A 26,711-nucleotide genomic window follows, 5' to 3' on the forward strand; every position below is an offset into this window, starting at 1 on the left:
TGACGGCTAATTTTTCCTGCGATGCCCGTCAGATTTTCGCCTCGGCTGCTTCTGTCGAGCAGTTTCGAGGAAGCGGCAGGGAATATGCATCAGCATCAGCATCATCATCATCATCATCATCCGCATCAGCATCAGCATCAGCATCAGCATCCGCATCCGCATCCGCATCCGCATCCGCATCCGCATCCGCATCCGCATCAGCATCAGCATCAGCATCAGCATCGCTGTCCAAGAAGTCCCATTGGCAAACGTGATTTCACATATCTGAGCCTTCAAGGTTTATTATTGATCATTGCTTTCCCCGTAATTATACGAGTTCATCCCTTTTAAGTCAGGGAACAAATCTGTAGTGGAAAATGATCCCAACCGCACGGAAACATTTCAGGAAAATGGCCTGTAATTATTCTCGCGGGTGAATCTTGGCGGCGTGGATCCGGCTCCGAAGCCCTGCAGGACAAACACGGAGAGATAATTAGTCTATTATCAAGTCCTTTTAACACGTTTAATGTTCCATGTTCACAGAGAGGAACATGCTGTGATGGCAAATAATGGGGATGAATTATATGGAGGTAATGGCGAATGATTGAAGCATCGCCGCCGCCGCCATCATCATCATCATCATCATCATCATCATCATCACATGTTGTCCTCTAAACTTAGACCCACTCAGACTCCACCACCCTCATCGTGATGCACATGCCCCCCCTTCCTGCTGTCTCACTTCTCTGTGCAGAAGCCCCGCATGCTCATTCATCCCGCACCTCCCACCGCGCAGGAGGAGCCACCGCGCTCCGCGCAACATTTCAGCGTTAAGGGGCAACTTTAAGGACCGCGCTGCGTAAACGGATGGATGGATATTCTGGAGGTGTTTGTGTGTGTGCGTGCGTGTGATCGTCGGGACGTCCTCAGTTTGAACTGCTCTGCATTTTGCGCCTCCGCTTATGCAAGTTCCCGCCGGGGAGCGGGCAGACGCACGGATGCGGTGTAGGATCCCGCAATAAAGTTGCGTGAAAGCAGGACTCCAGCAGCGCGTCGCGGAGGAACTAGTTACAGAACCGGGGGGGGGGGGGGGGGGGGTGGTGTCTGTTTCTGCGCTCTGGATCGGGAGACTTGACGCGTCCCTCGGAGCGCATCGTTTGGGCTTTACTGTAGAATCAGGTAAGAGACGAGAGAAATAAAACATCCCATAATGCGAGGAGCTAAATGATCGAACCTCGTCTCGTGTGTCCCCCCCCCCCCAGTCCGGGGAGAATGAGGTGTCGCTGGGTGCAGCATGAGCTGCCAGAGGACCCATAAGCGGCTGTCTCTGCTATGGGAGGGGGCGGCTCTCAGCCTCTGGCTCTGCTGCTGCTGCCGCTGGACCTCCGGGGCGCCCGCCGGACGGGACCCCCCCGGAGCCCCCGGAGCCCCCGGCTCCCTGGGCTGGCTGCTGTCGGATAAGGGGCCCTTCCACCAGTCCCTGGAGTTCACAGAAGCCGCTGAGAGGTACCAGCAGGGCTTCGACACCAGATACAAGATCTACAGGTGACATGGGTGTGCTTGTAGTTGCGTGTGTGTGTGTGTGTGTGTGTGTGTGTGCGTGCGTGCGCGCGCGTGTGTGGGGCGCATTTAGCGCGTCTTCCTTTTGCGCTCAGCTGCGAGCGCGTTTCCATTCCACCTGGGTCGTTTCACCGACAGCTCAGACTTAACGCGCAAACGCAGCTGCTGCCTTCCGAGTGAAATCTCTAAGGACCGCCCCCCCACAGGTAGGCACAGGACCGCGCCCCCCCCCACCCCCCCACCCCCCCACAGGTAGGCACACCTGCACCGAATTAGCTTCCGACTGACGCGCGAATTATAAGAACCCCCATCATCTGGGGTATTACCTTCAAGGGAGCATGTCTCTAAATGTGGCAGTGTGTGTGTGTGCGTGCGTGTGTGTGTGTGCGCGCGCGCGCGCGCGTTGCCGCTGCTTTGGTCTAAAAACGAACATTTTAATATTCATCATGTTCCCATCGTGTTCCCTTCATGTTGGATATTTTGCATCAGGAGGCATCGATTATTCACAAGGTTGTTTGTCGGGTCAGATTACCAATGATTGATTACTAATCAATCGTTATTTCATGCCTCCAAAACTCACGTATGACGTAAAAGCAACTCAAAAGTCGTCGACTAAAGAAGTCCCGTCACTTCTTTAAAAAGTTTCTCACTTACTCAGCCGTTTATCGCTAATGGTTCCAGCTATTGATCGGGTCTCCCTGATTGCTGATCATCGGTTTCGAGTTATCGTTAACTTTGTCGCTCTGTGGCCTGAATGTCTTTGATTTTTCTCTGTATTTAGATCAGTTTTTAAGTGACTCATCAATACTTCGGGCCGAAGCCTGTTTTTGTCTCTCTGGTGGACTTTGACACAATGAAAAGGTTATTTTATGATCTGGATGAATCAATAAGCCTATTATCTCCTCCCGGGGATCTTTAGGGCTGCAGGTGTTTATCTCTCAGTAGCACCTGTGTTTTCTTTCAGTAGCCCTGCTGCATAAATGTCCAGCTAGGCGCTCCCGACTTGAGGCTCCTTCTGTCCTAAACTTTTGCCTTAATCTGTGAAAATCATTGACGATAAAGGAGCGGCCTCGGCCCTGGTGGAGGTGGCGTCGCCTGAATATCGCTCTGCTGGGCCGGCTGACATCCTGCCACTCCCGGGGTCTTCTGCCCCCGCGGCAGTCAGTCCAGCAACCTGTAAGCCGCTGCTCACATTTCTCACCCAAAGGCAGTTTTAGGGATTAAGGATTTTAGGGATGACTCCGGAATGAGACCCAACCAAGGATTTAAAAAAAAAACAACTAATGCTGAGTGACGGGCGAGCCGGTGTTTAGTTCCACCGCTTGATTTTGTGTATTATTTGCTGTATGAACCAACGTTAGGCCTTCGGCTATACCAGAGGATGGTTGGAAATGTGTCATCATGAGATCCACTCCCTTTTTTAATACGTCCTCTTAAATAGCCCGGAGTCTTTTCTGCTCCTCTGACCTTTCCGGTCGCTGAAACGCCACGATGAACGTTGATTGAGCCTTATACATGTCAGATATCAAACACAGTAAAGTGCCCTGTTGATGGAAAGCTCTGGGCTGGATCCACGACGGCCATCTGTCTCACGAGGGACGGACACTCAGCCTGTCCCCTCGTTACGATGATTGGCTGTAACGACGCACTCCACGCTGCTTTCCCCGGTTATTTCTCTGCCGATCGTTTTTCTCCCGACAGTGATTTGATTGGCTCTAAGAAGGAGAAGGACGTCCACAGAGCGGCAGACATTAAACCGATGCTTGGAGGGGAGCGGAGGAGGAGGGACGTCTTTCTAGTTCTTGTTTGACCCCCCCAAATGAGCTTGTCCACAGCGGACTCCCAATCAGGGGCCGTCCTCCCGGGAAAGGGCCGATGTGGAAATGAAGTAGTCTGAGCGCCGACTCCTGCAGGACAACGTTCCTGCTAACCCGATAGCCAAGGTTCTGGTCCGGCCTGAGGGCATTAGAGGCGGAAGTATAGAACATAATATTCATAATTATGTTTACCAGTAGTGTGCAATCAGCTGGAAATGACAATCGTTGTATTTCATTACCTGGAACTCTTTATATGGAGGGATGCAGCAGACCGGAACGGAGCGATGCTAACGCTACAGCCGCCACCTGGAGGGAGGGGGGTGGACTGAGCTGCTTGGCGGAGGTCTGCGCTCTCTGAATGCTTTTCTCGCCTAACGCACCTAAACCTTTCACGTGTGTGTGCGCGTGTGTGTGTGTTTTCAGAGAGTTTGGTCGATGGAAGGTCAACAGCCTGGCGGCGGAGAAGCGGGACAGTCCCGGCGGCAGCGGCGGACTGGCTCTGCCCCTCGACCCCGACTTCATGAACGCCGTCCGCCAGCTGGGGAGGCGGCCGACCCTCCAGACGATTACAGAGAGTCTAATCAAGAAATATGGCACCCACCTCCTCCTCGCCGCCACCCTGGGAGGTACCGTGCGTTTGTGCAGCTTCAAAGGGAAACCGGCTCCACGCCGCGCCGCGCCTCGTCTCGTCTTCATTTATTTATTTGTTTAGTTCTGCGCATGGGGCACCGATTTTACCGCCCGCTGCTCTCCAAAAACAACAAAGCCCATCACAATTTTTCTGGATCAGTGTTTTTTTGTTGTTGTTTTTTGGCTGGCAAATAATATCCGATCGCTCTGGTGTCTGGTTTGAGCCACATCAGGATTCCCTGAGGCTCCCAGTTTTCTCCATTTGGCTCGTCTTTTCCGTCCCTAATAATCTTTCTTGCAAAGCAGCACATTAGTAGCGATTGCGCGAGTCAAAACACGTCCATATGAAGCAACTATCCGACTGTAAATTTTGTTTATAACCCCTATTGGCGAGCAGCCGCGATGCACGATTCACTTGATGCTTTCTGCGCTTTTATCTAATTAAAAAAACAAAAACTGGCCAAAAAACGAGGCGGCTAACGTATGGCTTGGCTGTAATTATGTCAGAAATGAAGACAAAGCACTTCTTTATAGTCTGATTGCTTTATGCCAGACCTAAAAAAAAAAATCCATGAAGACAAAGATAGCAGCATCCCCCCCCACCACCCCCCCTGGTTCGGTAGAGCAGTGCGACGCCAAAGAGAAAGTGTAGTAAGAGCGTGAAACCTTCATGTTTCACCTCAAAGGACTCTTGATCCTTCGCTGTTACCAGCCGCTCGGAGTTTGACTGACAAGGATTGATGTTGTGGGCGGTGAGACGGGAGAGGATGTCGGCTGCGAGCGAGTGTTCAAATGCCTAATAGGATCCGTCCTTACCTGGCAAGGTCGAGCGACTTGCGATTTCAGAAAGGCAATAAAACAGAGAGGCTGTAAAGCTTCAGGGTGGGGGGGGGGATCAGGTCGAGGCGGATGGATACGACAACAAAGCAAATAACTCGGACGCCAGTCGGATGAGTTTGATCTGAGCAGTCGTTTTAAGCCGGATACCCCCCCCCTGACCTTGGTCTCGCAGGATTCCAACGCCTAAACCTAAACAAATGTCAGCCATATCAGCGGCAGGTCATTAAACTGTCACACGAATCCCCCCCCAGTGGTATTTATTAGCTTTTAAACGGATCGCGCTGCCAAATCCGTACAAAAGCACTCGCATCACTTTGGAAGGCGGTTTGATTGAGTTCGGGAGAACTTGTGTGCCTTTTGTCGTAATGAGGCGCCATCTGGCTAGCGCTGATTAACAGGCAGGAATTAGTAGAATTTAAATGGTTTGAATGCTTATGTGTGTCTGGTTTTCCTTTTCTGGTCAAATTAGGAAGCACAGGAAGCGGTGCGATCAATATAAATCTTCTCAGGCCGACGTTTTTCTGATTATAATGAATCACACCTTTTAGAGAAACGGGGAAGAATAAAAAAGAAACACTCTGATTGATGGCTTATTACAAGAGATGATTGATCCTCGCTGGAATGAATCAGCTTAACGCGGTGCAGAGCGAAACGTCACCGACGATCAACTCCGACCGGTTCGAGACCCGTTTTGGGGGAAACGGGCCAATGAGACGCGTCTTGACAAAAACGGCCTTGGCGTGCTATTAAAGCCACGGGAGGGTTTAATGCTGTTAGGTTTCGCTAAAGAGTTCCTCCGGTGGACAGTCTGGACTTCAAAATGCTGCTTCCTGCAAATATAAGGAACCCCAGCAGAAAGAGAAGCAACGCAAGTGAGAAGAATGAAAGGCAACAATAAATAAATGACTGTTGAATGGGTGGGGTCTGTGTTCGCTGATCATGCCATCGGTTTGTCCTTGGGTTCCTGTGAGGTCACGGTGACCTTTGACCTTGGTGCGTTCATCCTGGGGCGTTAGGTCGCGGGGTGCAGATGGTGCCGATGCGTAATTTACTTCGTCAGACAACGAGGATGTTCAAGGTTATAGGCTTTTCATTCATCGACGTGCGAAAGACGGCATGAGAGTGTTTCTAATTAGACGTTTTATTATTACAGGTGAAACGCAGCGCAGAATAAAACTCTCCCTCTCTCTGATTGTCATCACCTGAGACCTGATTGGTTAAAAAAATCCGACTTTTGCAGGGGTATAATTAAAGAGCATTTAAATAATTAAAGCTCAATGGCCTTAATCAATGACCTTGAATGTGCTTTCTGTCCCTTGGTGATTGGCACAAATGAAGAGATCTCGCCTGCCTTTCTATTCAAACCTTTTGCCGGAGCAATTAATCACGCCTGCAACTTCCTGATCCCGAGAAGATACCAATGATATTCTCTCTCTTTTTCTCCTTCCCTCCGTCTCCAGGAGAAGAGTCCCTGACCATATTTGTGGACAAGAGGAAGCTCCTCCAGGGGTCTCCTTCCCCCACGGTGACCGAGGGAAGCCCTAGCGGTGGCGGGAACTCGAGCGCCACCGGCACGGTGACCCTGGAGGCCCTCCACCAGCTGGCTGCTTCCTACTTCACCGACAGGGAGAGCACCCTCCGGAAGCTGCACCACCTGCAGATCGCATCCACTGCCATACGGGTACGTGGAAAGTCAGCCGCAGAAGCCTGTGAGCGAATCAAACACCCCGTTTCTTTTCTTTTTTTGTATCCAGAGGGGTTTCCGGATCGCTCTCAAAATTTAATGGGATCTAAGATAGACCAAGACCCATCTTTAGAATAGTTTTTCTCCATCAAGATCCATCCAGCAGTTTTTCTGTAATCCTGCTAACAGACAGACAAACGCTGTCAAAAACACAACCTTCTTAACGGAGGTAATAATATATCTAAAAGTTACCAGGTACTACAAACTTAGAATAATTAAAACTCACTGGCAGAAGGAGAGGAGTAGAAGCTTTAAGTAGCATCCGACTTTTATACTCAAGTAAAGTACAAGCAAGTCAGAATTGCACTTAAGTTCACTTAGCCCTTACTGACGGGGACGTTTTAAATTCATGGCACTTTAGCAGCTCAGCTTTAAGATAACATGCAGCAACAAATCCTTTAAATCCAGCTCAAGGAATTCATTTCCACATTTTATTTAATCAGGTTGGATTAAGAGCACATGCTTATTTACAGATTTGGCCTGACTCGAGCAGAATTCACCTGTTATAGCCGCCGGGGGCGCAGCCAGACCCGCCAGATCCCCCCCCCCCAGTGTTGGAGAGGAAAGAGAGACGGAACAGAGCGGCGTTCCCGTTTTTCGTTCTACCAATCATCCGTTTTACTGTCTGAAGTGGCTATTAGGGTGTATGCATTCATCAGCCCGAGGGGCAAATGCGGATGCTAAAGTGAGTAGCCACTGATGAAGACAAGTGCCCCCCCCCGCGCCCTCGCAAACAGAGAATGTGTTCCTTCGGTTCTGCATCAGCTTGATGGATTAAACATATCATTCCATTAATTTCCAGCCCGGCTGAGTAACATTCATTTGCCACCTTGCATTGCAGCCGCGTGTCTGGAGCAGATTGACTATCGGGGCGAGGGAAGGCGTGCTGGAGAGGGAGGGAAGCCGGGGGGGGGGGGGGGGGGGTACATTTTATGGGCGTGCACGTGAAGCACCTGTGACGTGCTCCGATTTCCATTAAATCATGTCCGCCGTTCGAGTTTCTCCAGAACCGAGATGGATTCCGAGCATAAATTGACCCTAATGAGCTGAAAGTTATGCGTGTGTGTTTGTGTTTCTGTGTGTGAATGGAAAGCGAAGTGGCCTAATTTAGACATCAAGATAAATTACTGTTTACACGCCGAGTCGCGTAAACAGAAGGGAATAAAAGTCCTTCAGTCAGACGGGAAATTTATTCGATGAAGTCATCAGTGCTTTCCATTTTTATTTGTGTAAAATATGTAGGATTTGTTTTTTAACATTTGAACATTCTTTCCCTGATTTTGCTGGCAGGTGACGGAAACCAGAACCGGGCCCCTCGGATGCAGCAACTACGACAATCTGGACACCGTCAGCTCTGTTCTGGTTCACAGTCCAGAGAACAAGGTCCAACTACAAGGTAAAGGCTTCATCTTCATCTTCGTCTTCGTCTTAGTCCGGCATCGACTCAATGACTCTGAAGAGAGGACGAAGAAGAGGTTGGTCTTCAGAGGAATGCGATTCATGTAAATCTGAAGCTGCAGCTGCAACACAGGCGCTCCTAAATTAAATATAAAATGTTTGTGATGATTATAGTTTGCTAATCTATAAAAGGAGCGAATGCTGCTTTTGTTTGGGACTATTTTCAGCCGTGGATGAATACATTAACGTTTGACTTTACATTTCTATACATCTCCCTCCTCCTGTCCTAATATGGTCATTTCTGGATCCTATACCCAAGAAGCCTCCTATCACATCCTCCATGATGATATTACTGTGTGTGTGTGTGGGGGGGGGGGGGGGGGGTTATTGCTTCACCGGCAGCAATAAAGACATCGCTGACCTTTAATATCTTTCTCACGTGGACGCTTGTCTTTGACCCTCTGAAGGGCTGCAGGTGATCCTGCCGGGATACCTGCAGAACCTCTTCATCCAGGCGGCTCTGGACTACGTTGGCTGTAAATCCGAAGGTCGGTTCGTTTGCCGGAGCGGCGACTGCTGGTGCGAATGCGGCGTGGGCTTTCCTGAGTGTAACTGCCCCCGCTCCGACCTGCACACTCTGGAACGCAACCTGCGGCGCATCAGAGACAACTGGAGACTCACCAACCAGGAGTTTGAGGAATCTGGTGAGCGGTGTTTACATTTTGCCGTTATTTGAAATGTCAGCACGAGTGCTTTCGGGAATCCACAGGGGGGGGGGGCACGGGGTTTAAAGAAAAAGCTTCCTTGGAATTCGGACTAAAAATACATTTGTTGTCACCAAATAATTTTTTTATTTGAAGGCATGAATTACAATTTTAGCAGCCTCGAGTGTAAAATAATCCAAACACAGTCGTGACATTCTAATTTAAAGCGCGCTTTATAGAGGTACTCCTCTTTATAGCCTTTATGCTAAAGCTAAAATCCGTCGTGAAGAGGATGAGCGGACTATTTACACGGCATTCCAAGCATCTGAGGAGAACGTGATTGTTTCCTGGCACCAACCGGAAGGAAGAACCTGCAGCCGGGGTTAGGCTATGATGAAGCTGCAGCATCCAGACGGTAATGATGCTGAACTCGAGCGCGCCTTTGACTCAGACACCTGTGATGTCTGCTTCAGCCTGCTTCAGCCTGTTTCCGCCTTTAAAGGCCCGCGTGGCAGCGCGCACCCTGCTGTGCACAACTACCCACAAATATCATTTCAAATGAAAATGCGCCGCAGTCGGAAAAGTTTCCCCTCCTACATCCAAAACACAAAAAGCAAAAGTCAAGGAATTGTTTTTCGTTTGACGCCAGCGATCACAGCAAACCCGGCCAACTCGGCTTCTTTTGATATTGTTCAGGGTGGAAACTGCATTTGTGCTTTCAGAGAACAGATTACCGGTTGCCTTGGAGACCCGTCGCGCTGCATGGACAGCAACAGGTGGCGATTAACACATTTCACAGAAACGGGATATGAAAGAAGTTTGTCCTCTGATCGGATCAGGAATCCTCCCTCTGAAGAAAATCATAACAACACAAACAGGCTTTTTGAGTTCACGGTCTTCTTCTTCTTCTCCTTCTTCCTTTCAGAGGAGTTCCAAAGCTTCGTCCGGAAGCTGCCGACCCATCACGCCGTGAACGCGTCCGTCGTGGAACACCTGTGGCGGACCGACTCCGGCCTGCCGCAGCGCTACAGGCAGCTGGAGGCCGCCGGCGGCCAGCTTCTCGCCAAGGCTCGCCGCACCGCCAACAAGCTCTTCAGCCTCAGCAAGCGGTGCAGGAAGCAGCCCAGGATAGTCCTGCAGAGGCCGAGGTAGGAGGCGAGACGGGAGCAAGAGGGAGGAATATTTACACCGCTGTCTGCTGGCTCAAAAGCGCCCCCCCCCCCGCCAAAAACGCATAATTATGGAAATGATTTATGTGCCAGGCGCCGGAGGGAAGCAGCGGAGCGGGACAGCACTTATTAGAAGGCACTTGAGGAGAAGGAGTTGTGGATTGAGGTGAAAAGTGCTGACGGGAAGCAAAAGCTGCTCCTCTGTTTCTGGGGGCGGGGGGATAAACCGGATGGAGTTTGGACATTTCGCCGTCTGCAGGTTTCAGCTGCTTCATCGATTCAGCATCTCACCTTTAATGGGAATCGTCGCTTTTAACACTAAAGCGGGGCGACTGCAGCCGTTTGTTTCAGCAGCCGCTCCCACCTGCTTCAGGGAAGCGGCCATAACGGCCCTGTCAGATTTATGCCTCTCTTGTGAACACTCCGTTGATGTCTGGCAGGGAAATTAAGTAGATGGGCCCGATCAATCAGCTCACGAGTCCACAATCCAATTACACGTCTTTATCGCACCCTTTCTGCTTGTAAAAAAAAAAAACACACACACACAAAATGATAAAAATTTCTATAGCAGTTGAGGGTCAAGGGGAAAGTCTGGTTTTCCGGAAAGTGTTTGAGGATTTTATAAGTCTGCCGTTGTCGCTGGATTCAGTTCACCGTAGGAGTTTTAGCAGGCTGGATTAACTTCCTCTATTTGCACGTGTCGCCGTCATTTATCTGCATTACGGAGGGGAATTCAGCAAACGTTTGGATGCTGTGAACGGAACCAAAGAACCCGTGCTGTCGTGTAACGGCGCCGCCGTGAACGTGTCGTGTTTAAGGTGTCGTCTCTTCCTCAGGCCTCTGAGCTTCTGGCTGAGCTTCGCCCTCTCCGTCTTGTACTGCAGCGAGAGCAACCAGGTGGGCGTGTACAGCGACGGCAGCCGCAGCTGCTCCTGCCCCTACGGCCGCCCGCCCTGCCAGGGCCTCGTCCCCTGCTCCGTGGGCGACGGCCCCCGCTGCGCCTCCTGCGCCACGGAAAACCGCACGCGGTGCTCCGGCTGCAACCCGGGCTTCACCCTGACCCAGGGAGCGTGCAGGCCGACCGTGCCCGACCCTACAGACCCCTACCTGGGCATGGAAAGCGACCGGGACCTGCAGGACCTGGAGCTGCGCTACCTGCTCCAGCGGCGCGACCCCCGCATCGCCCTGCACGGCGTGTTCGTGAGCAACGACGTGCGCGTCAACACGTGGTTCGATCCGTCCTGGAGGAAGAGGATGCTGATCACCCTCAAGAGCAACCGGGTTAAGTCCAACCGCGTGCACATGCTCCTCGGGCTCAGCCTCCAGTTCTGCCTCACCAGGAACAGCACCCTGGAGCCGGCACTGGCTCTGTTTGTGAACCCCTTCGGCGGCAGCCACTCGGAAAGCTGGACCATGCCTGTGGGCCAGCACGGGTACCCGGACTGGGAGCGGACCAGGCTGGGTATCCCCTTGGACTGCTACAACTGGACGTTGACGCTGGGAAACAGATGGAAGAGCTTTTTCGAGACGGTTCATTTCTATCTGAGGAGTCGCATCCGGGACGCGGGGGCGACGGGAGGGAACAAGAGCGCCGCGGCGTACAACGAGCCCCTGGAGGCCGCCGAGCCGCCGAGCAACGTCGGCTACATGAAAGTGAACAGCATGCAGCTGTTCGGATACAGCGTGCACTTTGACCCCGAAGCGATCCAGGACCTGATTCTGCAGATCGACTACCCGTACACTCAGGGGTCGCAGGACTCCGCCCTGCTGCAGCTGGTGGAGCTGCGCTACAGGGTCAACCGCCTCTCCCCGCCGGGGTCCCCCCACGTGGATCTGTTCGCCTGTCTGCTCCGCCACAGACTCAAGCTGTCCGCCGCGGACGTGACCAGGATACTCGCCGCGCTGCAAGCTTTCGGCACCAGACAGCCGAACAATGTGGAGTACGAGGCGAACAAACTGTGCAGCTAAGAGCCGCCGCTTGATGTTTCGTACCGTTTTTTCCGAGCCGCAGACGGGCCTGCATCTTCTGTCGGCTGGATCCATCGTGTTCAGTGTGTGGTTGTGGTGTGCCGGCGTTGTTGTGCATACACGATGTGCGATTCAGTTTTAAGTTTTTTTTTTTAGCATCTGAAGTGAAGTTTGGTGGATTAAAGACCCTAAAAACCTGTTTTCAAATCTTAAATACTTTTTGACTTTGAATATTCACTTGGATAAACGCGTTCCGTTTATTCCCGATCGTCTCATCGACTTGCTGTCGTGCTCTGACTCAAATGTTGCGTCACCGTTAGCAGTAGCTTAGCATCACAGCACAACCCATAAATGTAGAGCTATCCGGAACTTGTCCGACCTTGGTGGAAACGACAAGCGAAGGAAATGACGGAGCCTTAATATTTTTGATCATTTTTAATCGTTTCTACCCAGTCACCCCACTGGGGAGTCGTTCTGGTGCCTGCTGGGTAGCTTTTGCCCATCTGGAGCCCCCGAACACAAGGTCTCTATTCTCAATTGAGGGAACAGCCTTGGCACTGATTGCTAAGTCTATAGCGAGAGAAGGGAGGGTCTGAGCAGCCTTCCTCTCCCCCCCCCCCCCCCCCCCGTCCCCCGTCCGCCCCCTGTCCGCCATTCACAGTTACCGTGATGGATGAGCCGGGGGCGCCGCCGAGACGTCCCCAGCATCAAACGACAGTAAACAAGGTATCAGTGACAAGCGGGGAGATCTGGGCCCTCGCAGGGGTGAATCCAACCAAAAGGGAAATCAGCATTTAATCTGCCAAAGGCTATCCGCGGCGGCGGCGGCGCCGCCGCTGCAGGCCAACGCCATGATGCGGCTTCTATTAGACTAGCATCCAAAGAGTTTTGCAGCAAAAGACTTCGAACCTGTGGATCAAAAGCATCTGGTGTGTTTTAATAAAAATAATTCACCTAGCAGCTATGCTATCTGCATTTGGCTGCGATGATACTTAAACAAACTGCGTGACCTTTTGAAGGTCGTGCTTCACCGCTTTCATTCAAGACGAGAAAACTCAAGGACGCAAAAGCCGCCGCCGCTGCTGGAAAAAAGCTGAATCCGTGCTGATGTTGATGGATCGCCATTTCTATAAATAAAATCAGAATGACGGAGCAAATATGTCTAAAAATGTAAACAGAAAATAAGCTAAAGGAAGAAACCAATTATGGGACGCACACCATCAGGTTTCTTTTGGTGAGCTGCTAGAAATGTAACAAATATATTATTGTTGGTGCGCGTTGAAGAGATGATTGTGGCTGGATCGCATCCTAGCACAGGGTTAGCGCCCGTTGGTTAAAAACAAAAAGAGAGCATCTGGTGTGTTGCTTAAACATTTTTAATAAACAAATATTCTGGCATCTGGGTGTGAAAATGTGGCGCATCGTTACTGGAAGCCGTCCAGTTTAACGACCTCCAAGGGGGAACGTGTGTGTTATGAGGCACACACACCTTCTCCTCACCATCAATTTGATGAAGAGGACTTCTTTTTTCTACGCTGAATTTCTCTCTGAGGTTAATTCCTTGAAAACTTGGAGAGGTTTTTACGATGGAACTATTTAAATGAAAGTGGATGCTAAATTTGCATATTCGAGCAGAACGCGATAACCCTACACATTATGATACAATATAGGTAAAAGTTTTACATCCATAAAAGGGTTTCATTAACAGAAGACCGGCAAGCGCTAAAAGGAAGCAAACCTTTAAGCCGCGCCGGTAAAAAAAGAAATATTAAAAAAGTTACGTTTACAGCCTCTAAAAAAAAACACTTTCAAGTCTAACACGTCTGTAAAAACAAAAACTAGCCGGCTCATAGTTAGGATAGCAGAAATATTTATCGAATGTGACATTTTCTCATTTTGGCTTTTGTAGGAAGTAAACAAATAGAATATGAAGAATCTATTCCTCTTGTTTTTAAGCTATATGCTAGCTGATTTCAAGCAGATTTGTGGTATTTGTCTTCTTTAAAGAGACTAATTCAGCTCCCGCATAGTTTTTATTGAACTTATTAAATTGCAGCAAGTCAAAACTAATGAATAAAATAAATCCTCTTTGTTCAAAGCAGGAATGCATTCCTATTCAAAAAGAATAGCAAGAGCTGATTTCTAAATAACTTGCAGTTCCACCTGCACCAGAAATAATGAAGAAGTCAATGAGAAAATCCTTCAGACTGAACTGGATTTAAAAGCGTTTGTTCTGTTTCTGGTGGCTGGCTTGCACGGCATCCTTGAACGCACCCCGTCTCGATGCGTTTGAGGATTGTGCCGACGCATCGACGCCTTTGGCGCCGAGCGCCACTTGACCTGCACATATTTAAAGCGTCAAAGACGGAATGCCTTTCAGTGCCGCTACGCCTGAATACATTTGGGTTTGAATAGAATTCCTCTTCACTGGGATGTTTCTGTTTACACTCACTTTTGCTGCCCTGCTGAAGGATCGAGGGTCAAACCTGCGTCGGTTCAGAACCAACGGATCCGACCCGGAAGGTGAGCCGGATGCTGCAGGGATGAAGAGCGGCTGCACATACAGTGTAAACGCACATGGAGCCGACATCCGCTAATGTGTGCTTAACAAGCGTGCTGGTGATGAGAGGCTGTGGCTCAATGAAGGGGAAACGTTTATGGAGAGGACGCGCCCACGGGAGGCATCAGGAATAATAGCCGGCGACGTGTCAGAACGGCGAGGCAGCTCGCTGTAAAAGCCACAAGGGGCCGTCGCTCCTTTATGGGCGCCGGCGGGAGAAGCAGAACCCGCCAAGGGATCGGTAAACATCTCATTGATCGCTGCCTTTTTTCAATTTAAGGTCACGTGCATCCGTCTCGTCTTTAAGTTGGACTCATTAAAGCATATTTCTTTGGCATGGCAAGTTGCAGATATTCCTGCTGCCGTTTGCCGTCTTGGCGTCCCGCTAGGACCGCCACGGACGCCGCCAGCCTTGAATAAAGAACCTCCTTCCAGCAGGAGCGACGGGGGCATTCCTAATGCCGGTTTCACTCTACCCACCGTCGACTGAGAGCCCATTACCGCCCAATTCAATTAGCATAAGGGCGGGTTCATTTAGGAAATTACAAATGGAGTTATGTTCTGCCGGCAGTAATGAGGGTCCTGATGAAAGACGGAGCGGCGGCTCGACGTCGGGCAGTTTGACAACGATTCGGAAATGTTATGTGACATTTGCAAATGAAACGAGACGTGACACGCCTTTATTTGATGATAGAGCAGCTCTCGATGAGGAATAAAAGCATTTCCTTCATAGAAAAAAAGATCACAGTGTCAAATGTGGACATTTTCATGTTAAACGCATCAAATATTGAATGTCTAATCCAGTATTTTGTCTCTCAATCGCCCGGAACTACAGGCCAGGTGACGCGCGATAATCCACAGCGACGCGGCGACGGAATCGTGTCACCGGTCCAGAGTTAGAAACGTTTAAATCGGGAGCGACGTCTCACCTGCGTTGTGAGAAGCAGCTTTCGTGCTCTGGAGAATTTGAGGCGAGGCCGGTGATGAAACTCTCAAGTCAAAGACGATGAAAGATTAAATTATCGATAAATGAATCAACCTGTAAATCTGCAAGCAAATTTCACTGCGCCGAAATAGTTTGTACGACATAAAAGAATTACTGTAATAAAAAAGGAGAATAAACTTCACACAAATGAAAGCAGCAGCTATTAGATAGGCACAAGGTGTTTCTGTAATGAGCACCGGTGAACCCGCCCACCTCCGAGCACACACGCAAACACACACACACACACCAGGAGGTTGCATTTGTGCACCCGCTTTCTGTCCATCGCCGCAGCGCTAATGACGTAGGAGATGAAAGAGGAGATGCAAAGGCTTTTACGATGCTTCCCAGATCGCTGATAAAACTCAGTGTAAACAAAGCCTGCCCGGGGTTTCCACCGTCGGGGGGGGGATTAAGTCTCCAGACTCTGCGTCGCCCTCTTTAACCTCACGACGTTTAGAAAGCCGGGGAACAGAAATCCTAATGAAGCCCACCAGAGCTCCAAACTGAAACACTTGATTGGGGAGCGCTCCATTTGGGTTTCCAGGACCGGAGCAGAAGCTCCACGCTGTCCGTGCGCTCATTAGCCGCCGCCGCCGCCTGTGGGAACCCTGATGCGTTCTCTAAGTGGATCCGGCAGAACACACTCCGTAACAGTCGCATTAATCAATGGTTGTCGGCGTCAGCCTGGAACTTGAGGGTCCTTGAAGTGCAATCAGACTTGATAATTGTCAAGGCCGCTTTCGCTTGAATCCAAGGTCCCTGCGGCGGTAGAAAACGGCGGCGGTGGCGCTTCTTTCTGTTTTTCTCGGTGACTGACACAAAGGAAGGCGAGGCGGATGTGAAATGTGCAGTAAGCCGTTGGAGGATATTTCATCAGCTCATTAGCAGAAGCCGCTATCGTAGCTTCCATCTCCGGGTTGTCCCCCCCCCCCCTTCAAATGTTTACCCCTCAAAATGTCCCCCAAAACATTATGAAAGTATTATATAAGCCTCTTAAATTATAAATAGACACAGCCGTCGTTCCCGGAGGGAATAAATACGATTACATCAAAGTCCGGCTAACGTAGCCTCAACGCTACGGCGACGAGCCGCTACATCAGCCACGCCGCACGTTTCCCCCCAAATGCTGATTTCAGCTGACGGCCTCTCATATTTTTAATGCTTTTAATATTTCAAATGATAAACAAACAATTAGTTCTGTTCATTTATTCAGCAGCGCGGGGCGACGCCTCCGGGCCCGGCAGCCTTTCCAACGCTCCCCAATCGCATTAATCAAACAGGGGCTGACTTGCAAAAAGAAAAATTAGGCGGGGAGGCACCCGGAGACCATTTTTGCGATTAAGAGGGACGTCGTGGGTTTTTTTTTAAAACCACTTTGGATCAGCACTTTCTGCCCGTGGGGAACTTTGGAAAAGCAGAAGCTGCCACAACTGGACAAACGGCAATCTCACAGGCCCCGAAAGTGGGAGGTAACCGGAAGACCGCTCCGGAAAACTCAGCCGGATGAGTGTGTTCATCCCGTCGTACTGGGGGGGCCGCTGATTCCCAGTCCGGCGCTCCTGGAGTGGAAGGGAATGGACGGATGAGTCAGACGGTGACTCAGCACACCTCCAGTGGAAATAAGCCACCAGCCTAAATGCTCTTTGAAAGCTGCTGCGCCTTCCCTCGCCGAGCTGTCGCCTCGATTAAGAGGGAGTTTAGTAAGGCGAAGCCAGGTCGTCTGAAAGGCGGCGGCGGGGGCGGAGCTCACTTAACTAGGTCGTGGGAAATCCGGTTCGATAGAGGCCACCGAGCTTCATCCAGATGACTTCTTGAATTATCTTGCCAACAGACAAACAAACAAGCCGGACAGGAAGTAAGCCGTCCTCCCTTCCTGTCGGCCTTTAAACTCGAGGAATCGCGACTTGTGGACGCTGACGTTCCAGGCATTCGCTCCCGATCCCCGCATGCATTCATCGGACGAAAGTAACAAGGCGTATTTCAGCGTAAATCATCGTCACCCGCCTCTCGCTGAAAGTGCATCGTGTCTTTATTGACTCCCGACTTCGCCTCCAAACGCTGCAGGACCTGAAAAGCAATAACTAGAAAGGAAGCGGGAGAGTTTCTCTCTTTGAAAGTGTGCCTTCCCGCCCTGCAGGTAAAGGCGGCGGCGCCGTGAGCGCGCGCATTTTTCCGACGATGATGATGAAAGAGCGCTTCGAGTCTGCGTGAAGATGAAAGACACGTCGGTCTTCCTCCGCGGATTCATTACTCTCAATTCAGGTGTTTCATCCGCGCTCCTCTCCTCCTCCTCCGTGTTGCTTCCCTCCATTATTGTGCTCTCGCCCGACGCGATACAAACCCCCCCCCCCACCATGCTCGGCTGTCGGATCCCGTTTCCACAGCTCGCCGGAGACGTCTTCACCCGCCAAGCAGGACCGCAATGATGCTCGGAGAACTTTGATGGGGAAATTGAGACAAATTGGCTGGATTTCACAGAGGGGGGGGGTTGGAATACCGCCGAGTTGCAGCGTCCGGAATCCTTGCAGGGAATCTCGGCCTCAACATCTGACAAATTAAAACTTCGTAAGATGTTCACCCGTATAAAAATGAAGGTCGCGTCTGTCTAATGACACGGAAAGCGTTTTCCTTCCCATCAGTGGCATTCCAAAAGGCCCTGCCGGGTCAGCTGTGCCGAGGTCTTTCCTTTCTCCGTGTGTTGTCTTGGTTTTTCCTGTGTTTTCTATTTTGCTTCTTTATTTACCGGCTCTTCATCAGAACGAGGTCGGTGCGTCTCCGCAGGGTTCTCTCGGGCAGCTTTCCTTGATGAATGAATCGGATCTTCTAACAACCGTCGCGACGCGTTCGAGTGCTCATAACTGAGGGGCCGCATGCGATATTTAGTCTGAGGCAGACTAAAGGCGGATCTGGGTAATGAACGGCGGATGAATCGGGACAATAGATGGATGCCCGTTCTCCATCTGTGCGGCGCATTGTTGCCACGCCGACAACGTGACGGATAGCGAAAACAAATTACAGACAAACAAACGAGGCTCAGGAACGAGAGTCTGCGCGACGGGGCTAACCTGCCGTTGTTACGCCGTTACTCATCCCGACTGAGCGTCTGACAGACTCGATGGCCTCATCTCGTCTCAATCTGTCACCGGCCATGCTCCTCAAGTGCCTCCGTTCACTGCCAGGAAAGAAAGGGAGAACAGAGGGAAAACGGGGGGGGGGGGGGGGGGGGGGGGGCAGCGCCGGCTCTCAAAAGACTAACATCTGCAAGGATCTATTTCACGGATCGTAAAGCACCGAAGGCCCGCGGGGGGGCGTCTGATCAGAGACGCCGTCCTCATAAATCCTCAGGAAGACGATTGAGAGATTCGGGGACGGCGTTCCGAATCCTCTGGCCTGCGTTTACCGGCTGACGGATCCGAGGAGGCGAACTTAACTCGAGGTACGTTGTGATCGGCGAGAGCTAAAAGCACAGCTAACGTTAGCTCGCGCTTTCCACAGACCGAACCTCTCAAACGGTTGCCATGGCGCTTCTACAGATCTGTGCCCCGCGGAGGATGAATCCCCTGAATCCTCCTCCGGCATCGCCTCCCGTGCGCCGGCCGGAAAACACAGGAGCAGGAGGATCAACTGGGAATGGAGGGAAAGGAAAGGAAGTGCAGATCAACATGTGACCACGTCCCCAAAAACCCTCGCAGACCGTTCTTCACTCAAAGACGAACGTATTTGATATAATTGAATGCGATGAAGACGGGACTTTTATGATTACCTGCTCCTCGCCTTCGCCTTCGGGCGCCACATCAGGACGAGGCTCTTATTTATGGAGCGCCGTCGCGAGACGTATCCCCAAGACGACCCCGATCCTATTAGACACGTTATCCTCTGTTAGCGCCGCATCACGCAAGAGGAGGCCTTTCTTAATTAAACTTGATCAGCGCCGGCGAAGTCTTCACTTTAGACTCGATACGCCTTAAGAGCTCCTCTGGGTGAAGTGGGAGCTAACATGAGTGGAGGGGGGGGGGGGGGGGGGCATCCTTCGCCCTTGCTCGTCCTCGGGAGTCCATCCTCACCGGGGCGAGACGCCACGGCGAGCCGGGGGGGGGAACATACCGGTATATTAAAATCACTGACGCGGACGCCACGGCCCTCCGGAGGGTTCGCCTCGCTCCGGCCTCAACAGGCACGACGTTTTAAGCCGCGTGGCAATTAACCGGCTCACATTTTGGGAAGGGGGGCCTCCGATAGGAGCGCCCATATGCTAATTTGGCACGCGAAGGCGCGGACTTGTATGCGAGTTTTATCACCGCTGTGGCAGACGCTTAAATGAGCCTCGATAATGATAAAATATTTTATAAGGATCAAAATTACAAGAACTCCAGCCAGAGATGGGCGGACGGAGACGAATAACGTAACAACGGACGCGTCTGGACGGAGAGAAAACTATTCAAAGGCATCATAAAGACAGAATCTCAGAATTAACATATAAAATATACATTTAAAGTGTTGTTATGTATATAAGCAAATCCTGACTCGTCTGTATTCTTCTTAAAACATTTAAAGTTTGTAATTAGAACGGCTCGTTACGTTTTCTGCTTCCACGACAGCAGCACGACCCTGAATGTTGTACCTCCTCCGACGCTCGCCGTCCGTTTCTGCATCGCCGCCGCACCGCTAATGATAGAAAAAGCTTTTTTAGGGTTATTGGACTTCTTAACAAACCGATGCAGCTTTCATGAAAACACAGGGAGCTGTAATCATTTCATCAAAATTCCTTTAGAAGGCTGACAAATCCCTTCATTCTGAAATTACCCTTTTAGCCTAAGTGCTCGGATGAATTTAAAACGGAAAGTGGAAAAGAGTTTATTTTCATTCTGCCCAATGTGGAGCGAAATTATAATTTTGTTCTAATATTGTTTGATAATTCTTCCTTTAATTGACATTAAAATATTTAGCCTTAAATAACAGGCAGCACTTTTAGCTATTTATAAAAGTCGGGTCACGAAAATCATCTACAGAGAAGAATAAAACTTATTGGCAGTGTTGGATAAAACCAAATTAAATTTAAATGGATGATTTGTAAAATAGTTTTTCTCTATTAGAAGTTGTTGTAGATTTATATTTAGAGGCAGTTTATTTTTTTAATGCGCTTCTTCACAATGTTTAAGTAACTTCCTGCTTCCTGCGCCCTACGAGCATGCAGGAGGCCTTGTTGTAGTCATGTGACACAAACTACCCAAACAGATTAGAATATAAACACAGCGCCATGTTTTCAATGTCTTTGTACCGTAATTCCCGGTGTACAAGCCGCTACTTTTTTCCAATATTTTGCAACGACGCGGCAAATTTGCGTATATTTTCCCACTTTCTTTACGAGCCGTGTTTCGTTAAAGCCTATTTATTTTCGTTACAAAATTAACGCCCGCCCGCCCGGAGGGAAAGCCCCGCTTGCGCGGAGCTGGGGAGATCCGCGAGAAGGGCCCGGCGCGCGTCCAGAGTCGCCGCCGCCGGACCGCCGTACCCGGTCCCCGCCGCCTGTCCGCCATCCGCTACGCGGCGTCGGACGCGCCGCGTAGCGGGGAAGGAACCCACCCCCTCGACCTCCCGGGCATCCCCACCCCTGCCGCACCACGCTCCCGCGGACGGAGGATGAGGGGCACGGGGGCAAGGGGGACGGGGACACCCCGCCAGGCGCGCGCGCGCGCCGCGCAGTCTCCGACGGGCGGAGAGGGGAGGGCGACGGGGCGACTGCTCCCCCAGCCGCGGCTCGAGCCCGGCCCCGCTTCGCACCCCAGCCCGACCGACCCAGCCCTTAGAGCCAATCCTTATCCCGAAGTTACGGATCTGATTTGCCGACTTCCCTTATTCTAACATGCCAGAGGCTGTTCACCTTGGAGACCTGCTGCGGATATCGTTACGAGCCGTGTTCCGTTAAATATCATTTGTCTCAATGCACTTGCGGCTTACGAATATGTGCGGCTTATTTTAGTACAATATATATATATTTTTTAATTCAGTGGGTGCGGCTTTTTCACAGGTGCGCATAATAGTTCAGCAATTACGGTATATGTATTTGACAGTTTTCTGTTAGCCTGCTAGCCTGTTAGCTCTTTAGCCTTTCGCCACAGCAAATCAACCTTCTCCGCTTCACCCTGTCCTTTGCATCGTCCTCCCCAACACCAGCTGCTCTCGTGTCCTCCCTCACTACATCCATGCATCTTCTCCTGGTCGACCTCTAACCCTGTTCCCTGACAGCTCCATCCTCAGCATCCTTCTACCAATACAGTCCCCGTCTCTCCTCTGGACATGTCCAAACCATCAAAGTCTGTCCTCTCTGACCTCGTCTCCAAAACGTCTAACCTTCACTGTCCCCCTTATTGTCTCATTTCTAATCCTGTCCAACCTGGTCACTCCCAAGGAGAACCTCAGCGTCTACATCTCCGCCACTTCTAGCTCCGCCTCCTGTCTTTTCCTCAGAGCCACCGTCTCTCAGCCGTCCATCATGGCTGTCCTCACCACCGTCTCGTAGACCTTTCCCTTCATCCTCGCTGACACTCTCCTATCACAGAGCACACCTGATACTTTCCTCCACCCGTTCCAGCGTGCACACGGTTTTTCACTTCCTGTCTGCAAAGGACTGAACCATCTTGGGTTAAACATCACGACATAAGATTTTTGCGTTCCGCCGTCCGGCTTCAAGCCTGCGGCAACGACCTCGGGTTCCAAAATCCTGTCACCTCCAAACTGCTTATGAGGCCTATATATAAAAGATACTTTACAAATGACTTGCAAAACACAGCAGAACCTGAAAATCATTACCTCAGAAGTTTTGAAAATAAGCCGTCCTTTTTCACTGCCTCGGAATCACAATCGCCGGTAATGAGTGTGCCAAGATAATGGGATTCCCAAAAGATTTATAAAAATCAAACAGTGTGGCGGTCAGGGAGACGGAGCCATTTCACAGAGCAGGGGATAGACATCACTATTGCCTTAACTGCAGCCCCTATTTCCACTTGTCAGCGTGGGGGGGAATACTGATTGGAGCCATCGTCTTCAGACAGGTGCTCTCGTGGCCGTCATCCATTCACATTAGGTTTCAATCACTAGCTGATCCTGCCAGACAAAATAAGGTTGGGCGGGCGGGAGGCCGCAGAAAAGTAGACGTGCATTAATGTTAAACGTGCCTCGCTGAACTGGATTCATATGAGCACATAACCCCCCCCCCCCGTTGACTTTCGGTCAGACTCTTGAATTAATTTAAAGCTACATGTGTGGTAGAAAAACACACATCCCCACTCATGAAAGCATTTAAAAAAAAACATTTATGCAGCAGAGATATGCAAGGTAATGTGGCCCTTGAGGAGGGGGGGGGGGTTGGGTTAGGGTTCATTCAACACAGTATAGGCCAGGCTAAGGAAACCAATCAGGAAGAACAGCCTGTTTTCATTCCTCTCTCATCTCTGCAGACATTTGTGACCTAAAATAATACATAATTATCCTTGCAGCTGTAAGAGAATCCTGTTATTCATGGCACAAAGCCTGCAGTAAAGGCATTGAATGTAATCGTCCCGGTGCGTTTTGTGCCTGATGCATCTCTGCTCTGCGTATTTCAAAGAAGTCCTCTGTTAGATTTGAAAGAAATTTCCCGGTGAGTCTGTGTGTCAACGGCAAAAGTTAGTTTCCACAGAAGATCAGAGCTTTTCGTGTGTCTTTTCTTCCTCCCGGAGCCTTGAGCGGCTGAATGGCGCTGACAGGCTGTTGTTGTTGCTGTGCGCGCGCGTGCGCGCGCGCTAAGTGGAAGGTGTGAAGTGGCGTTTTAATGAGAGCCGCTGCAGGACTGTCAAGGATGAAAAGGCTGCGCGCGGCGCGGCAGACGCGTGGCTCTGCTGCCACCTGGTGGGAAGGTGGTGAAGCACGGTGGTGCGTATTTTTAACGCCTGCAGGTCAGAGCATGAGGGTTTAGGATGTATCACCGGTTTAGTGTGAGTGAGTCGGTCCATTCTGGTTGGTTAGTTGGTTTGTTTGCCAGCAGGATTACAGAAAAAAAAAACGTTTTAATTATTTTCTATTGATGGTCAGTCGACATGTTCTTACGGTAAATTACCCTTCATTGGATTTTTACTAAGCGCTCTGCAGAAATTTAAATAGGAACATAGATAGATAGATAGATAGATAGATAATCTGCATTTGGATATGAAGCTGTTCTGGTTTCAGTCAGGAATGTTCCGTCATCAAAGGGGAAACCAGCGTGGGGCTCACTGCTGATGAAAGCCGGATATGATTTTCATAAGTCTTTATCGGTCTGATCAAATGCTTTGTCTCATCAAGTGATGCACAGCCTCGCTCCCACAGGGACAGCAGCATTCCCACACATGACTGTGGCGTTCCGTGAAACAGCAGTGAGGCTGGAATGTGGCAATAAGGGAAATTCGGTGATCGTTTTTCTCAGCCGAATGGCAAAAGGGCCCCAAAACAAAATGCTGTCGGCCTCTCAAAGCTTTAATGTAGTAGAGTAAAAATATTTCATCCGATCCATCGGATTCCATCCATCGGAATCTGAGTTCAAACGCAGAACCGGATGGACCCTATGATGATTGGTTTTGTTCTGTGCACGGCCCAAAACATTATTATTTATTATTTGTATTTTGTACAAATTTAAAAGAAGTTCTGTTATGAAAAAATCCAACTTGTTTCACTGCATATGTGGAAAATTCAGAATGCACTGTAAAAAAAACGACCCTCAATGGGATCCCTTGGTTGCTTTCCTCGGGCCTTCGGAACACGAGGCAACAGGTTCGCCGATGAGGTTCAGAAACTGAAGGATCAGGCGGGGGGGGGGGGGGGGGTTGTTGTGGCTTCGCGTTTAATCAGCCTCCGCTGCAGGATGGATGTTTAAAGGTCAGCTTTGTTTACCTGTGCATCGGTCAGCTTGAGCAGGAACACGCCCCGCCGTTAGTCCGGCGGCTTTTACTGTCTACATTTAGGACTAAGCACCTTTATTATGCACTCATGCATGAAAATAACAAAAGCCGTAGCTATGCAAATAGAAAGTCACTCAACCCAGACATCGGTAGACGCCACCCGATTGGGAAACTTTGGCATTTTCATCTTTTACTATTCCAGAACATCCCCGTCCCTTTTTTTTTGTTTCTTCAAGTTAGCTGTAATCGTAATTAGACGCAAGCCTGTTCCGGCTCCGTGCTGCATGGCAATGAGACAGATCTAACGTTCCCTTGCACTCCTTTGCAGGGCATGTAGGTGATCCGTTGTGGAACCGATGTGCAAAAAAGGAACTGAAAGAGGCAGCTTCTAAATGTTCAGCAGCCTTTATTCAAACTTTAAAATGTGTTGCAAATCCTCAAAAAAACTGAATTTATTTGAAATTGATCACAAATGTAATTATAAAATATCAGAGTTTGTCAGGTATTGGTTTTGCATCCAATACTGTTCCACCATTACGAGCACTTGGCTTTTGCTCCGGATCCTGATCCTGATCCTGATGTGGGAGATCAAAAGAGATATCTGAAAAGGAAGGACTATGGATTCTGGAAGGGTCCTCCAGGAGGAACTCGGTGCCAGAAGCCCCCCCCCCCCCCCCCCATCCGGTTAGATGGCCACATCTGGTCCATCCATTCATTCATTCATCTTCTTGGAAACAAGACGCTCGTAATCGTCTCATCTTCATTACGTTGTCATCGATTTTAATGTTTCTAGTTTATTTATTGCTGAAGGACATGCTGACCCTGCGAGTAACTGTAATAATGGATCTATATGAAGAAGACAGCAGCGCCCTCACACCACCGGTGACATCCATCGGGTTTGCAAGCACCTCATTAACCCTCCGTTCCCCCTCCCGCTGTTGTCTTGCTGAACAGCTTTATTACAGAATAAGAGGAGACACATTCGTATCCCTGATTATTTCCTATAAAGCAGATTCAAGCTGTTTTGCTGCTGGATTCCTGGCAATGTACCCAATTATGTGTGCATTCCGTGTCCTGCTGGGGTGCCGCTGCCCTGGTGCTGGTTGCGTATTTGTTTTGGTGCTAATGGGTGCAAACGTATTAGCTTCCTGCTGGGTATATTCTTTGGAAAAAGGAAATCACTTTTTTTTTCCAGCTACACCCTGTAACTATTCAAAGAATAATATCTTGAATTAAAAATGCATTCAGCCCCATTGGCAGGTACAGTAAGATGCTGAATACGAAGTCGCAGGATCATCTGCAGCTTTCTTTCATGTAGCACAATCGTTGATATTCCACAGAAGCTAAGGCTACTTAATATTGAGCTCCTTCATTGTGCCGTGTCTTCTTGCGTTCAATGGCCAGATGACATTTGATAAAACATAGAAAGGTTAATGTGCGCCACTGGCGGCCATTAGAGGAGCTTCTTAGTTGGGATGCATTAGATAAAGCTCCACCTGCTCCATCAGATAGGAACCCGAGTTAATATGCAGATCAGAGCTTCTCTGTCTGCTGCCAGATGGTACCATTCAAACGGTCTGCCGCCAGAGTCAAGCAAAGTCCAACATACAAGCAGAACAATGATCATCCAGTAGACGTAAAATATTCTAATATACTTTTGCCAAAGTTAGAAAGGATTTAGTAGATGCTAAAGATGCTAAAGCTTGAAGGATCAAATCCAAACACGTGAGCTTCAGTGGAGGAAGGGAAGGAGGAGACCAAACTTTGATAGCAGAAACTGCTGGGGTTTTTTTTTTTTTTACTATTCCAGTTATAAGTGGGGGGGGGGGGGGGGGGTCACGTCAGCTGGGAACTGGGCAGACTCTCTGGGAATTCCAAGCTGCTCTGTCCTTCCCAAATCCTAAAGACCCTTCCAGAATCCAGACGCTGAGTAGACGGAACTCATCCGGGGCCAGCGAGAGGGGCAGGAAGTGGTGTCAGTCCCAAGTGTATATGAAGATAGTGATTTTTATGATTCTTTTATTTTATTTTTAATTCACAGCTTGGAGTTCACATAAGATCCTGTAAAACTGTGATTTGCTAAAATGGATTCTTTTTAAACTGGGTCAATAGAGCCGACCTTGAGTTTTTGAGCTGAATAAAGTTCGGCACACTCGTTAATGATGGGCTTTGGATTTGACCTCCTCCAAAGCTCAGCTGCTCGATAGAAATAGCATCTCTGCATGTTGATGGAAGCAAGAGCCGAAAGCAACCTGCTGACCTGCCGTGGTCAGGAAAGTCCAGTGAGACTTCACTGGACTTCACAGGCTACATTGAATCTAAATTGATAATGACGGGCATTAATACGGAGGGTTATGCTTGTGTCCCCTTTCTTCCCAAGGTGTGGCGGGGGGGGGGGGGGGGGGGGGGGGCATCTGAGATGATGATTTGGGTTGAAATATCATC

At 49.9% G+C, this 26,711-nt stretch overlaps 1 protein-coding gene across 1 annotated transcript; it reads left to right on the forward strand.

The window, feature by feature from the left end:
* Window positions 1-1,273: 1,273 nt before the first annotated feature.
* LOC137904528 (BMP/retinoic acid-inducible neural-specific protein 3-like) lies at window positions 1,274-11,809 on the forward strand. The gene is made up of 7 exons (XM_068748718.1): window positions 1,274-1,524; window positions 3,780-3,982; window positions 6,287-6,507; window positions 7,861-7,966; window positions 8,436-8,672; window positions 9,598-9,820; window positions 10,678-11,809. Exons 1-7 carry the CDS (start codon window positions 1,274-1,276, stop codon window positions 11,807-11,809), a joined length of 2,373 nt encoding a protein of 790 aa, XP_068604819.1.
* Window positions 11,810-26,711: the final 14,902 nt, after the last annotated feature.

Source organism: Brachionichthys hirsutus, chromosome 15 (assembly GCF_040956055.1).
Source record: "Brachionichthys hirsutus isolate HB-005 chromosome 15, CSIRO-AGI_Bhir_v1, whole genome shotgun sequence".
In the NCBI taxonomy this organism is placed as follows: domain Eukaryota; kingdom Metazoa; phylum Chordata; class Actinopteri; order Lophiiformes; family Brachionichthyidae; genus Brachionichthys; species Brachionichthys hirsutus.

Coding starts and splice junctions, on each gene's coding strand:
- LOC137904528 (XM_068748718.1), top strand. CDS start 1,274: ATGAGCTGCCAGAGGACCCATAAGCGGCTGTCTCTGCTATGGGAGGGG. Junction 8,673..9,597: donor CCAGGAGTTTGAGGAATCTG/GTGAGCGGTGTT, acceptor TCTTCCTTTCAG/AGGAGTTCCAAAGCTTCGTC. Junction 9,821..10,677: donor ATAGTCCTGCAGAGGCCGAG/GTAGGAGGCGAG, acceptor TCTCTTCCTCAG/GCCTCTGAGCTTCTGGCTGA.